Source organism: Nerophis ophidion, linkage group LG28, assembly GCF_033978795.1.
Source record: "Nerophis ophidion isolate RoL-2023_Sa linkage group LG28, RoL_Noph_v1.0, whole genome shotgun sequence".
NCBI classification, from domain to species: Eukaryota; Metazoa; Chordata; class Actinopteri; order Syngnathiformes; family Syngnathidae; genus Nerophis; species Nerophis ophidion.
In genome coordinates, this window is record NC_084638.1 from 19088526 (window position 1) to 19104762 (window position 16237).

A 16237-nucleotide genomic window follows, 5' to 3' on the forward strand; every position below is an offset into this window, starting at 1 on the left:
CTGGATGTTGTTGATAAATGGCTTTGGCTTTGTATAGTAGAGCTTTAACTTGCACTTACAGATGTAGCGACAAACTTTATTTTGTGACAGTGGTTTTCTGAAGTGTTCCTGAGCCCATGTGGTGATATCCATTAGAGAATTTTTGATACATTGCTGTCTGAAGGATCGAAGGTCACGGCCATTCAATGTTGGTTTCCGGCCATGCCGCTTACATGGAGTGATTTCTCCAGATTCTCTGAACCTTTTGATGATATTATGGAGCGTAGATGTTGAAATCCCTGACTTTCTTGCAATTGCACTTTGAGAAACGTTGTTCTTAAACTGTTTGACTATTTGCTCACGCAGTTGTGGACAAATGGGTGTACCTCATCCCATCCTTTCCTGTGAAAGACTGAGCAATTTTGGGAAGCTTTTTTATAGCCAATCATGGCACCCGCCTTTTCCCAATTAGCCTGCACACCTGTGGGATGTTCCAAATAAGTGTTTGATGAGCATTCCTCAACTTTATCAGTATTTATTGCCACCTTTCCCAACTTCTTTGTCACGTATTGCTGGCATCAAATTCTAAAGTTAAGGATTATTTGCAAAACAAATAATGTTTATCAGTTTGAACATCAGATATGTCGTCTTTGTAGCATATTCAACTGAATATGGGTTGGAAATGATTTGCAAATCATTGTATTCCGTTTATATTTACATTTAACACAGTTTCCCAACTCATATGAAAACGGGATTTTGTATAATTTTTAATATATTAAATATTTATATATTCTACAAATATTAATATATCCTATATATAAATATATGTATTCATCCATATATAATTAAACATATATAAATATATATATTCATTCATATGAATTAACCATCCATTTTCTACCGCTTATTCCCTTTGGGGTCGGTGGGGGCGCTGGTGCCTATCTCAGCTACAATGATAAAGTCTATACATATGCATAATTTCATATATTTACATAAATGTATACATTTATACATACATACACTATACATATATATATACATTATATACATATACATGCATATATATATATACACATTATATATACATACAAATATATATACATATATACACTTGTGTATATACATGTGTATATACATGTGTGTATATATATATGTGTATGTGTCAAATTATTATCCAATGACATACTCATTAATATGCAGTAATATACATGTGCATGCATACATAATATAATATAGTATGAAGATGCGCATGATAACAACATATATACTGCACTCAACCATGCATGAGCCACAAGTTTCTAAGCTTCGGAGCCACAGAGCCATAAATGGTGATTATGTGGTCTCTTTTGCCATCCAGTGGACAAACTAGGCCATCGCAGTTTCAAAGGCTTTACATCAGGGGTGCTCACACTTTTTCTGCAGGCGAGCTACTTTTCAATTGACCAAGTCGAGGAGATCGATCTCATTCATATTTATTATCTATATTTATTTATTTATGAAAGAGACATTTTTGTTAAAAATTTAATTTTGTTTGATGATAATACAAGCATGTTTAACACATATAGATTCCTTTCTTTCATGAATACAAGAATATAAGTTGGTGTATTACCTGATTCTGATGACTTGCATTGATTGGAATCAGACAGTGGTGCTGATAACGTCCGCATTTTCAAATGGAGTAGAAAAAAGTCCTCCTTTCTGTCCAATACCACATGAAAGTGTTTGGTTTTGGCATCTCGTTTGTCCAACTTGCATACTCATTTTTAAACACTTTGTTATGACAGTAGCATGTGTGTGTGTGGCCCTTTAAAGTCTGACAGGAGGTGAGTGACGTCAGTGAGTGTGTGGGCGAGAGGGAGCGGGTCGCTGAGGGCAGGGGATAAATACATTGGCATCAAACTCCGTAGCTTCCTAGCTTGTGCACGCTAGCTTTCTGAGACTCTTATTTTGTTAGCACAGGCAGGATGAAGCAGGTCTTTTATGGTGAAGACAGGAACTGTGCAGTCAGTCTTTAGAGTTTTGACAGTAGGTACGGCCCAAGAGTCTGTTAAAATAAAAAGTGTTTCTCTCGTCCTGTCAGTGATTTTTTTTTCTTAATAATGAGCTCGCAGCAGCCAGCGTCATCTCACAAGAAAGTCAAACGACTGACGAAAGTGAAGTCTTGGTGAAGATTGATGACTGCTCATTTTTATGTCTATTTTTTTAATGCCTGACTTGTGATCGACCGGTAGCTTGTGATCGACCGGTAGCTCGCGATCGACGTAATGGGCACCCCTGCTTTACATAAACTACGCGTGAAGGGAAACCCCGTCAACGTGACCAATTATCTCTCAATTCAAGCTAAAGCATCTCAATTTAGCATCCGATGCACCAAACGTGCAGAAGTAGCAAGACACGACATTCAGTCCAAATGCTGTAACACTTTATGACCAAACTTACATTTAGTCGTCAACTCAAACAAGGCCGCCTGCCACCATTGATCCAAACGGGCTATTCTGACAAAGATGTGCTTGATGGGGGAAATGACATCACAGATTGACCTACCAACTTAAAGGCACAGGAACATTACAGAACTGGTTAACGGCACACAATAGGCTTTCGTACAGCTATATATACAAAAAGTAGCATTAGTTCAATATTCAAGTTACTATGGTGATCATAAAATCAGGAAGTCCTGCATTTTTGCTCAAACAAAACTTTTATAAAATATTTTAAAATCAAGCGTTAAATCACAGGCATATAGCGCAGTGATTATAAACAATACATTGGAAGCAGACACCACAATTGACGTTCTTCACATAAAAGTCACAAATTTTCCATGATTGTTGTTTCAAAGCTCTGTATTTGCTGACGTACATTGCGCCAGCGGGAGTGTGTTAGAAGCCTGCTGGTGACTAAACACTGCATGAATGTAGCGGCCGAGTGCATTAAATATGGATGCAAAATTGCCCTAAAAATATACCTTGGTTGTAAGTTCATGAGCTGAAGTACAAGAATAATTACAATCATAATTATCAGGAAAACTAACATCAAAATGACTCAGTTGGTCCCCAACATGGCGCCTGTTGTTTGGTTGTCCACACTCTTCTCTAGACACCACTCTGGTCACCTTTACTAGAGAGCGCCCCTTGTGGCCACGTCAGGTAGATGCTTGAGTGGCTTTTCTGGGAAATCACGTGACCCGACGAACACAACAGGTGTGTCAAGTTTGCAGCCAAGCTTCCTCATCAGATGTTTTTCTTCAACTGAACCCCAACCTATTCATTGAACAATTACTTGAAACTAGTCAAACATATGACTTAATAAGACATCTTGAATGAAGATATCTCAAATCAACATCTCTATATCTTGAAATGAGCAGTGCCTTTCAAGCTGGAAATAAGTGTTTTATTCTGAAAACAAGTAGGGAAGGCCAGTTTATTTATTAAGCACAATTCAAAGTGCTTTACAGAACATTACAAGAAGGCAAAAATGTAATGGAATGGAAGTAACCATGAAAAATATTTCAAAATAAAAGAATAATAATCATTATAAAACAAGGTTCTCAGAGCTGGAGATAGTTCTAACATGTCAGAGATGTATTTTGGCACAAGACCCTGAAATGAGTCGTGCACAAGGAGAGCTGTGTAGCAACAGGAAGCCAGGACTGATATGGTCTAATTCGCTCATATTTCCTGGTTCAAGTCGGGACTTGAGCAGCAGTGTTCTGGGTGTACTGCAGTTGCTTTACAGCTGGTTTAGAGAGCCCAGTGAAAAGACCATTACAGTATTCTAAACTGCTGGAGACAAAGACTTACTCTTTCTAAGTCTGATTCAGACATTATTCCTCTAATGTTGGCAATGTATTTCAGGTGGTAAAAGCTGCTGATGATATTGACTTAATGCGGCTGTTAAAGTTCAAGTCAGAGTCCATTTTTACCTCCAGATTTATCACCTGATTATTAAGTTTCAGTGAGAGTCTCAAGGTGACTAACAATAGTTTCTCTCTGCTAAATCTAAATTGATGTAGTTTAAGTCAACCACATCACACAACATTTTAGTCAGCAGTACGTTTAGTTGACTCAAATATAAAGTATAAAAGATAAGGTCTCTTTAAAGTTGATTTGAAAGCAGGTTTATCCAGACGATTGTACCTGCAAAGCATTTGTTAAACAAAAGTAGCATGATCTTAAGACTTTACTAGGTTTGAAAAGTGAAATATTTGGCCATTTCTGTGACATTAATGAGATTTTAAAGGACTTGTTAATGTTGACATGCTAAAAACCTCTTCCTTGTTTATAAGCTACAATCGGGTTGGCAGTGCCGACCCGATTGTCTTCATCTCTACTGGCATGGTGATTTTTCTGTCTGTTGGCTTGTTTTTGCCTTCTTTATTTATGTGTGTCAGAAAAATTGTATGTAAATTATCATAAAACTTTCCGTTTTCTGAGTTTCCAGTGAACAGACGAAAGCTGTCTTTGTTGCACCAAGCCAAAGGCTTGGAAAATACCGCTGTGTACAATGGGCGGAGACGGGAGGGGTAAGCTATTGTGATCTAAAGTTTGCCCAAGCTCGATCCAGGACCAGTCCAAGCCTGATGCATCGTTTTCTTTTGTGTTAATGTGACCAAAAACACAGGCTGTTTACATACCCCCCATTACTTTAGAAACAGCTGTTATGTAAACAGGGACTATCTAAATATAAGAAGAGACATGAACCTTTTTCCGTGAGAGCGTGGGTGACACTGTAAGAGGTTATAGATCGACACGTTTTTCCTCAAATTGAGCAAAATTCTGTCTGTTTATTTAATGCTTCTTGTCTTGTTTAATAGATGTCATCAACGTGACAATGTGAAAAACATGTTTTACTATTTGACTGAAACCTGTATTTAATTAGACACGTCTTGGAGTAATGACAACACATGGTCATAAAAACATGATCAAATAATTTATGTTGGAGTGCAAAATAACACAATTAACAGAGTTAAAACAGTAAATGTCTTTAATTTTTTTCCCATGAGAGGTTGCCACAGCACAACAATCATGATGATTCAGCTCAATGTTTACCTTCCCATCCTGACCGGGAATCATACCCGGTGTGAATCATAGTAGTGTGAATACCATTCCACTACTAGCATCAACAGAAGAACAGGTGAATTATGTTATTTGATTCTCTTACATTTGCTGTGATTTCCACTAAATATTGTATTTTAATAAAAAGTTCTGTATTCTTCATTCATTCTGTTGACATTTGACAAAATATTTTTGATTTTTGATTTTCAATTTTCGGACAAGGTAAAGGCTTAAGATCATTTAATACTTGTTTTGCATGACTGCAAGCTAAAAGTGTTATGTGTGTATTGACAAACCACCTCCAAAACAGAATTGTATTTGACAAGTTTTTACTGAATAAAACAACCAGAATGTACGTGAAACATTGTTCACATAAAACACTGAATATATGAACGGCCTACCTTGTTTACTTTCCAAATGACATCCTCTGCATATTTGGCAATCAAGGAACGGAAATACAGCAAATTGTTTAAAAAACAAAAAATATTTTGCAACACTTTGTCATAAAAATCTTGTGTCACTGTCCCCCTCTGTCACACTAACTGGTAGGGTTGGCGACCGAATTCAGTACTTTTGTAGGTAATGACCGAATTCCCTCGGTACTATCAATTCACGTAAAATCAAACGGTGCCATAGTTCGATACCTTTGTTGCATGTGACGTCATGTCCGGTTTCGGACTGGTCATGTCTGCTTTCAGACTAAACACAGGCTCATGTAAACAATCACTCAAGCAGCACTCAGGCCGGACTCAGCCAAACTCCCTCTAAGTCATGTTGCCATTTTCAACACCAACACAGTGCTTAATGTAAAACAGCGCAAACCTAAAGTAATGCGACACTCTTCCAAAATGCGATAGCTTATTGCAAATTTACATAGGATTTGCCATAGACAGGCTACTATTAACATGAGCGATTTTACATGGCGATTTCAACACTTTGAAATTTGGTAAGGGAAACAACAACTAAGATTATAGTTACAATTTTACAGATTTGTGTAACGAGAACTATTCTTACAGTATTGACACTTTGTAGGGTGCAACCTAACACATTGATTTCCTGAAAAAAAGCTAGTTTCTAGTTTGACAACATACCATAAATAGTTATACAGTGCTGCCATCTAATGGTCTTGGAAGTGCAACTACATTACAAATGAGACTAATGTAATCAGAAAACAAGATATAACAACTGGACAGCAGTTCTCGTAATCATCATTCTTAAATGTTACATAATAAACAATTAACATTAACATTGAACAGTACTTATAATGGTACTATTGTTCCAAAATATTTGTAAAAATAATGACAACATGTGACACAAGGTGATATTCACTGATAAGCAGCTGTCTATTGGTTTGAAAAGGAAAGAAGAAATCCTTGTCAATGTGATGACACTTGAGCCCCAAATGATGACATCACAACTACATGGACACAAAGATCAACATCAACATGATTCACTCTGTCTTCCTTTTTTTCTCTTTCTATCCCCTCCTGCTCTGCACCAAATGATAATATCAATACATTTAATAAAGTCAAATTCAAATAAGGCAACAAGAGAAGTATCTTACACTTCTCTTTTGTAAAGTAAATCTGAACAGCCAACATGGGCATCTACATCAACTATATGATTTGCCTGAGAAGCTGGACAGGACCAAAAAAAAAAAAAAAAAAAAGAAAAGTGAAGAAGAAATCCTTGTCAATGTGATGACACATGAGCCCCAAATGATGACATCACAACTACATGGACACAAAGATCAACATCAACATGATTCGCTGGCAAAATATTGTTGAAAAATGCAGATTGAAGGTGTTTTCTCAGCCATAAACAGCCAAAGAAGACATCATGTAACATGAGGAGCAATTTGTGCAGATGTCAGAGAAATGTCCAAGTGTGATGAGGTCCCTCAGCGATGGAGACATCTCTCTGTGTTCCAGTGCACAAAGTATGCTGGAGGAAGAAGATGACTCAGCACATTCCCAACAAAAGCAGGTGAATCCAAGTGCAGATGTTAGCATGTGGCAGAGTGAACATCATCTTCACACAAAGTCAGAAGAACATTTGGAGGTGCATGAAAAAGCAAAGTCCTCACTGTGTGCCGACTGCTGTGTGTCACTCAGCCTTCACGTCTCTCTGAGAGCTCGTTACCACCGTCACCAGCTGTCGGAGCACAAAACGCACCGTGAGCTGGTTACGCTGCTCATGCTAAGCTGACACCTCACTCTGGTGAAGGAAGTCCATCCAGAAGGTGCATCTTCACTCATATCACATCTTTTTAGCTGGGAATTCAAGAAGCAGAATTATGCTCTTCTACTTCCTGACTAGTCTAAGACTAAGTCTCCAAACAGGTTCAGTCTGGCTTCAAGGCTCATGTGCAACCAGCCTTCCAGTGTCTTAGTCAGGTACGGTCATGGTCAAAAGTTTACATACACTTGTAAAGAACATAATGTCATGGCTGTCTTCAGTTTCCAATCATTTCTACAACTCTTATTTTTTTGTGATAGAGTGATCGGAGCACATACTTGTTGGTCACAAAAACATTCATGAAGTTTGGTTCTTTTATTAATTCATTAAGGGTTTAATGAAAATGTGAACAAATCTGCTGGGTTTAGTTTAGTTTAGTTTATTAAGGATCCCCATTAGTCTACACCGCAGTGGAGACTATTCTTCCTGGGGTCAAAAGTATACGTACAGCAATGTTAATATTTGCTTACATGTCCCTTGGCAAGTTTCACTGCAATAAGGTACTTTTGGTAGCCATCCACAAGCTTCTGCTTGAATTTTTGACCACTCCTCTTGACAGAATTGGTGCAGTTCAGCTAAATGTGTTGGTTTTCTGACATGGACTTGTTTCTTCAGCAATGTCCACACGTTTAAGTCAGGACTTTGGGGAAGCCATTCTAAAACATTCATTCTAGCCTGATTTAGCTATCCCTTTAACACTTTTGACATGTGTTTGGGGTCGTTGTCCTGTTGGAACACCCAACCGTGCCCAAGACCCAACCCCCGGGCTGATGATTTTAGGTTGTCCTGAACAATTTGGAGCTAATCCTCCTTTTTCATTGTCCCATTTAAAGCACTAGTTTTATTGGCAGCAAAACAGGCCCAGAGCATTATACTACCACCACCATGCTTGACGATAGGGTTGGTGTTCCTGGGATTAAAGGCCTCACCTTTTCTCCTCCAAACATATTGCTGGGTATTGTAGCCAAACACCTCCATTTTTGTTTCATCTGATATCACATGGACAAAGATAAGACTTTCTGGAGGAAAGTTCTGTGGTCAGATGAAACCAAAAGTGAGCTGTTTGGCCACAATACCCAGCAATATGTTTGGAGGAGAAAAGGTGAGGCCTTTAATCCCACGAACACAATACCTACCGTCAAATATGATGGTGGTAGTATTATGCTCTGGGCCTGTTTTGCGGCCAATGGAACTGGTGCTTTACAGAGAATAAATGGGACACTGCGAAAAAAGGATTGCGTACAAATTCTTCAGGACAACCTAAAACCGTCAGCCCGGGTGTTGGGTATTGGGCGCAGTTGGTCGTTCCAAAAGGACAATGACCCTAAACACACGTCAAAAGTGGTAAAGGAATGGCTAAATCAGGATAAAATAAAGGTTTTATAATGGCCTTCCCAAAGTCCTGACTCAAACGTGTGGACAATGCTGGAAAAACAAGTCCATGTCAGAAAACCAACAAATTTAGCTGAACTGCACCAATTTTGTCAAGAGGAGGGGTCAAAAACCAAAAGCACCTTATTGCAGTGAAACTTGCCAAGGGACATGTAAGCAAATATTAACATTGCTGTATGTATACTTTTGACCCAGCAGATTTGCTCACATTTTCAGTAGACCCATAATAAATTCATAAAAGAAGCAAACTTCATGAAGTATGTGCTCCAATCACTCTATCACAAAAAAAAATAAGAGTTGTGGACATGATTGGAAACTGAAGACAGCCATGACATTATGTTCTTTACAAGTGTATGTAAACTTTTGACCACGACTGTACATGAAGACAGACACGCTAAATGGATTGTGCTCTCTATTTTGCTCATTTCAGAGACTGCGCAGGTGTTAAGTAGATGAGGTTTGCAGATGTTTTAATACACACAAACCTTTAGTAGATCAGGCCCTTGATGTTCATTATCATGACCACTCATCAAAATTGGCTGTGATACTTTCTATTGCGTGCGCTTACATCAGTATCAAGCTTCTCCTACTGGAGGGAAGCTTTTATTTTCCTGCTAAACTTGTAACACGTGTCTACATCACAGCTTAAAACAGCAAGTTTGCAAGTTGACCCTTACAAAGATACCAACAATCCAAAATGTTGATGGTAACAGAAACAGAAAGTCAATATTATATTGAATATACCTGACATAAAGGTGTATAACAAAGATGAATATGTAATAGATGATATTAATAACTTAAATCTTTGTGGGGTTGAACTTACAAAGTGTGTGAGTGATGCTTCACCACTGCTTTGTTTATTGTTATGGTTTCCAAGAAAGAGATGTTTTACTTACCAGTTGGATCGTATTGGGCTGAAATGAAAGAGAAAGCAGGTGAAATTCACATCTCATGAATGACGGCAGAGACTTTTTGGCGTCTTCCTGAAAGAGGAAACATTTGTGTCCCTCACCTTGTCTGCTTCGGCGACGCTTGATGATGAAGATGATGATGATGGGGGCCGCCAGGAGGACCACCACAGTGAGGACCGCCAGCGTGGCAGTAACGCTCACGTTGCCTGTTGGTATGGTATGATTGATTTGTTTGACAGCTGCTTGATAAGTCACATGAAGGAACATCAGGTGGTTCCATTGACACTATTCAACATGGCCTAGATGTGTCTTTCTCACCTTCATGGCTTGCGTTGCTCAGGATGCTTCTTCTCTCCAGCTTGGTGACCAGGTCCTCCTTGACGCCAGACAGCTGGAACACACATTCGTACTTGCCCTCCACCTCGGCCGTCACCTCCACTTTCAGCTCCACCGACATCTGGAAGGTTCCGTCGTGGTTGGGGAGCAGCTCTCCGTGCTCCACGTCCTCCAAGATCTGCTCGCCATCTTTCCTCCAAAACAAGTCGGCTCGGTCGGGGTAGAAACCTGTCGCCATGCAGCTGACCGGAGAGGATGGCGTATTCTGGAGGAGGAACACCTCTGGAAGCTCTACCCAGGAAGTGACGTGTGAATGGAGGATGATGTGTAGAGAAAGATGGAGGTAAATGGAGAGAATAGAGGTAAAGCTGTAGAGAATAGAAGTGAATAAAAGGTAAAGATGGAGGAAAAAAGGAGAAAATTGAAGTAAAGATGGAGCAAAAGGGAGAGAATGAAGGTAAAGATGGAGGGAATAAAGGTAAAGAAAGAAAGGAGATAATGGAGGTAAAGATAGAGAGAAAAGTGTATGGAGAGACAGAGTGTAATGTGAGTAATGTTCCTATAGGGGGAGTGCTAACATGTGAGAAGGTGAAAGTACAAGGTGTGCTTCTACCTGTTCTCATTAGGACTTTCTTCCCATACTCCACATACTTCTTCAAGTAAGAAGGACATAGCTCAGTGAAATAATACTTATAGTCTGCTCGTAGAAATGTGTCTTGGTCCCACTTGAGTTTGGTGGGGAAGGCTTGTTGTTTTTCTGCGGTCCATGTCCATGTCTTCATGTCCAACGATATGAAATCTTCTCCATCATAACTGTGCTGCTGCCAACCTTTAACCTCATCAGTCTCATCATTCCATTCACATCCTGTCATCACCTGGTAAGTGTGAACACCTGAAACTAACACACAACATGTCTTTGTTGTATATTATTATGGGATGGACAGAGACAAGGTATATCAGTGCAGTAATGTGTGTTTTTAATACACTATCAAAATATCAAATATATTAGAATAGTAGAAAGTTCAACATAAACAAACCTCCAGTTTGGTTGAAACGCTTCTTAAGTATTTCAATGTTGTCTTTGTAGACATGTTGTCTAAAAACTTTCTTCTTTGTTTGTCTCTGCCAGTAGTTTGGATCCTCTGCTGTGATTTTGTTCATCCTGTCCTGTTTGGATTCTGCTTTCCTGATGTTGCTGTCATGGTAACTCATCTCAACTTCATCAACATAACCAACCTCTACAAACTCTGGGAAGTTTGGAACTTGAGAGGATGTAGTGGTGAAATACTGCAGCGTGTGAATCACTGAAAGACAAAAAGGCAGAAAAACAACATTTGATTCTTGAGTTTCATGTTGAACAATTCCTATTTGAAATGATGCTGTCTTCATTTCAACTTCAAACACTGCTGCTTTTCACAGTAAACAATCACTTCCTGTTCCAAGAGACAATAACACCGTTTGTCTTTGATGTCATGCATCTCACATTTATACCTCACTTTAAGACCACACACATGAAGAACTGGACTTATTTCCTTCTACAACTGTAAGTGTCAAATAAATATATTACATTATTGCTGGCAGAGAAGTGAAAGTTGTTTTTCTAGGTGAGGGGAAGTTCAAACTAGTGATGTCACTGCCAAAGCATGGAAATATAGCGCCGCCTTATGGAATGTTGACAATGGAATACAACAACAATATTATAATACTCTTCATTTACATATTAGGACTATTCCCAGTAAAAAAGCATCTAGGAAACATGTAAAGTCACTTCTTAGTCTTAAGAGTTCATATTTCATGTTTTTTTTTCTCTTTTTCTTTTCTTTTATTGTAATTGGATGTGTACTGATATTTTATTTTGTTATTTTGAGAATTTTATTTTTATTTTTCCTTTATTTTATTTGTAACTGGATTTGTGCATTATTATTTTACTCTAAACTTTTGAAAAGAGGATCCCATTAGCCGTTTGTGCGCCAGCTAATGGGGATCCTCAATAAACAAACAATAAACAATAATCCATCCATCCATTTCCTACCGCTTATCCCTTTTGGGTCAATTATATACTCTTCATTTACATATTAGGACTATTACCAGTAAAAAAGCATTTAAGAAACATGTAAAGTCACTTTTTAGACTTAAGAGTTAATCTTTCATGTTTTTTTCTCTTTTTCCTTTCTTTTATGGTAACTGGATGTGCATACTGTTATTTTATTTTATTATTTTTGCGAATTTAATTTAATTTTCCTTTATTTTATTTGTAAATGGATTTGTGCATTATTATTTTACTTTGATTTTTTGAAAAGAGGATCCCCATTAGCCGTTTGTGCGCCGGCTAATGGGGATCCTCAATAAACAAACATCAAACAATAATCCATCCATCCATTTCCTACCGCTTATCCCTTTCGGTTCAATTATATCCATTATTTCCGAATATTTCCCATTTTTGTGTAAATTCAATTATTCTGATCTACATCTCATCTTATTACTGGTACTCCTAATTGTTTCCTCTTTCCTGCATTAATTATTGTTATTTTCCTATTTAAAAGTGAAACCAACGTGTCCGGAAAAGCAAAACTAAAAAGTTTGATGTATGTTGCTGTTAAAGTGAGACAACTTGAACAAGTTTAACTCGTTAAAAGTTTGAGCAACAAATGAAGATGCAAATTATTCACTGATTGATGTTGGTGAGAAGAGAAGAGCGTCAATAATAATGAGAAGAAATAAATGAGAGTATTTTTATGAAATGAGCATGTAGGAATGAGGTGTATAAACTTGTAAAGAAAGTGGACTTACCAGGCGTCACGCTGTGTGTTTGTACAACTAGGAGGAAGAAGGAAAGCAAGTTCATCATTAAATGTCACAAAAGTGCAGAAGTCAATAAAAAAAGTTTCTAGTTTTAATCCTCGGAGAAAAACAAGGCGACGACAACATGCTTGACGAGTAAACATGAAATGGACGCGAAGGCGGGAACGAACGTTTACAAAATCTCCCCTGAGCCAATGAAAACATTAAGACGTTGTCACCAGGTAAGCTTGTTTGCTTTACACATATATTCTAACTGCTGGGTGGATTTCGGGGAAATCACGTGACTTGAAATAACTTCCTGGATGAGGATACAAATATTTTACAGCAACGCAGTCCCTCCCCTGCAGCTAACACATGAATATTAACAAAATAAAAGTCATATCATTACAAGAATAAAAGTGTCTGAGGTGATGTCATGTTTTTTGAAGCAGCTTTATTATAATACACACACTAACTTTATAGGAACAATACGCAACAACAAGATAAACATTTTACATAAGTGATATTGTAGCGTCTAAGCCTTTAAAACACTCTTTTAAAAGGACAAAAACCAATGACCTATACATCACTTTTGTTTTATTTTTAATTCTTTGTATTTTTGGAATACTTGAACAATTGAACATACATATACAATGCACACACATAACAAGGCACTTTCAACACAATACGATTCAATATTTTATAGCAAGTTAAACAATTACATAGGAAAATAAAATACATCAAATTAAATACAATGCTCATACCAAGCAGACTTTGAAAAAAAACAATACAAATGCGATTAAAACAAAAAAATATATATATTGAATAAAATAAATAAAAACTGGGCTTGTTTAAAACAACTTTAATTTCTCCAATAAAGATAATAATTTCAGGCTGTTTCTACTTTTTACCATTTTCCAAAATTTGATGAATATTTTAAATGTAGGAAATTGGGTTTCACTTTAAGAAAGTGACTTTTGTGTATGAAAAATGTAGCTCGCACGAGCTCGGTTGCATATGACGTCATACCGTTTGTCCATCTCTGTGGCTTAATTGACACGATGGTCAAGCAGCTGGAGCGTAGAAATAAGACAAGTGAGAGTGAGTGTAGAGTTTGAGCACCGAATGTCGTATAGCTGGTGTGATGTTATGAGCCAGGGAATAAAAAAGAACTACGCTACCCAGCATGCAACAGGAGTGACGAGCATGCGTGGTAGCAGGTAAAGGTGGTTGGATGACGATATACGGCATCTTGTATGTGGTGATATGCACGCTCTAAAAAGTAAACGTTAAGTACTCAGCCAACACGCTTCGTCTGCATTATTGATAAATAGACAGACGACACATGGTGGCAGAAGTGGCCGTGAGCAGCGTCGGACGGGATGTTGTTTGTGTGTATGAATAATGAGACTCGAGACAACAGTGCATATTCTAGTAAGACTGTATCCAACTGGCGCCAGAACATCACACACGCCCACTTCCTCTATGCTGCTGGGGCGTACCATTTCACAAGTCGTGTTGTGACAACACAAACCCTATAACATCTCCCCTTTTATAGATGCCAACTTTTACATTGTTGAAAACCTTAGTGCAAACACAGTGAAAACCATTGTTGTTGTTTTTTTTTTTTTGCAAATAATACTTGATGCAAACCAATGTAATACTTTTACATTGTTGAAAACCTTAGTGCAAACAGTGAAAACCAATGTTTTTTTTGTGCAAATAATACTTGATGCAAACCAATGTAATACCAGCCTTGCCACAATCTTTTTTTTTTTTTTTTTTTGTGTGTATGTCAACAATCTTTACAAACCAGTACCAGGTATACTTTAACCAACAAAATTCAAGAGTTCAGACATGCCTAAAGATCAAGTCTGTCAGGCACTTTCACCAACTTGCCACGTGCCATCCTGTGCCCGACTGGCGCAAATAGTGGTGGTGGTGATGTTGAAGGAGGTGGTCACTCTGCCTGAGTGGCCTGACGGCCTGGATACCTGTGTCAGTGTCCATTACTCTGCTGGGTGTACCGCTGGGTTACCCATCAGGTGGGTACACAGTTTTGCTCAGGGTGGCGCTCGGCCACGACCCTCTCCGCTGGTCGCAAATCCACGCGGTTACGCCGATAGAATGTCCCCTCAACATCCACTAGGTACGATCTGGGGCCCACCTGTTGTAGACAAACTCCTCTTCGCCACCTGCCCGTCCTGTCCCCAGGCAGGGGCTTCATCCTTATGTCCTGTCCAATACACAGCTCAGGCAGGTCCCTGGCCAATTTGTCGTACCAGAGTTTGGCTGTCTGGTGTTTTATCCGCAGCCTGTCTGGGACCTCAGTGACCACACGCGGCTCCACAAGTGTGTCAGCGACTGGGAGTGGAGTCCTCAGCCTACGAGACATCAGCCTCTGTGCGGGGCTGCTGAGCATGCCCTCTGTGGGCGTGTTCCTCCAATGTAAAATGGCCAGCCATGGGTCATTACCTGCGCTGGCTGCCTTCTTGCATAGAGCCCTCACTATTGTAAGTGTTGTTGAAAACTTACACTTAATATTTTTTGTTTTAAGGATTAACATTTTTTGTTGTAAATTATTATGGTTCTGAAGTCATGTTATATTTTTTGTAAATAAGACACATTTGGGTTACTATAAAAGGGGCAATTTATTTTCTTTGTCACACCGCTATTCTCGCGAGATTTGGTGTGCTGTTTGGAGTTGCAGACATGCAAAGGACTTTGGGCCATCAGCAGCAGTGGGGAACATTTGGCTAGCTGAACAAGTTGCACAACACTGGAGTGTTTGCTGCACAAGAACCTCCGAAGTGGTAGGTGGCCACGAGTTTTCAGGGCTTAAAACTCAAGTAAAGAGCCCGTCTTTAAGAAACCGAGCCAGTGTTGTCATTTCGGAGCCACAGTGAAAACTCACCCAGCCCAGCGCCGGTGAGAAGGACGTCAAGACGAAGACGCCAGCAGGTGCAGTGGGTGACGGTACCGTGTTGCGACACCAGAGGGCGCCAGTACCAAAGCTCATCACACACAAGCAACTAAGCAATGTATTAAGAATGAGTAAAGTGGAAATTAAGAAAGGACTTTGCTAAAGGAAAAACGAGTGGTTTAAGTCAAGTTTAAAGGTCCACTATAAGTTTCTACAGCATTGTAGATTCCTAAAGTAGCCTTAAGCTTGATGCTCCTCTACTATCACATTCACTCCGCTTGCTGCGGCAACAACAAAACAAAACTCCAGACGTTCTTCTTCGTTTGTATGGTTTACTTGTGATCTTAATAATTCAAGACATAAAACAGTCACGATGTGGGAACAAATGAATGACAAAATAAAGAGAATTTGTTGCAGTACTTGTTAGAAAAAGTATGAATGAGAATAAGTATGAGTGAGGTCAAAAAACTGTGTGGCTCGATTCCACCGCACCTGACAGCAATTACCCATGACACCTTGCGTCCAAAAACACCCTTACCACACAGATCCTTCCGCCATATATGCACTTAAAACAGTTACGTCATCAAATCATTTTGACAAATGTAATAATTACACCTAAAGTGAGA

General features: G+C 38.8%; 1 protein-coding gene across 12 annotated transcripts; it reads right to left on the reverse strand.

The window, feature by feature from the left end:
- Positions 1-2801: 2801 nt before the first annotated feature.
- On the reverse strand, positions 2802-12924 carry LOC133545461 (major histocompatibility complex class I-related gene protein-like). Of its 12 annotated transcripts, XM_061891087.1 has the most exons (8): positions 12698-12915; positions 10945-11211; positions 10521-10805; positions 9890-10198; positions 9673-9813; positions 9557-9574; positions 7117-7184; positions 5343-6974 (listed from the first exon to the last, which is right to left on the reverse strand). In XM_061891087.1, exons 1-7 carry the CDS (start codon positions 12753-12755, stop codon positions 7141-7143), a joined length of 1122 nt encoding a protein of 373 aa, XP_061747071.1. In that variant the 5' UTR covers positions 12756-12915; the 3' UTR covers positions 5343-6974; positions 7117-7140. The 12 variants fall into 12 exon arrangements, 10 of the variants coding, with proteins under 10 accessions (XP_061747066.1, XP_061747065.1, XP_061747064.1 ...); XM_061891082.1 differs by lacking the exons at positions 5343-6974; positions 7117-7184 and adding an exon at positions 2802-3236 and having other exon boundaries at positions 10521-10799; positions 12698-12924; XM_061891081.1 differs by lacking the exons at positions 5343-6974; positions 7117-7184 and adding an exon at positions 2802-3236 and having other exon boundaries at positions 9673-9810; positions 12698-12922.
- Positions 12925-16237: the final 3313 nt, after the last annotated feature.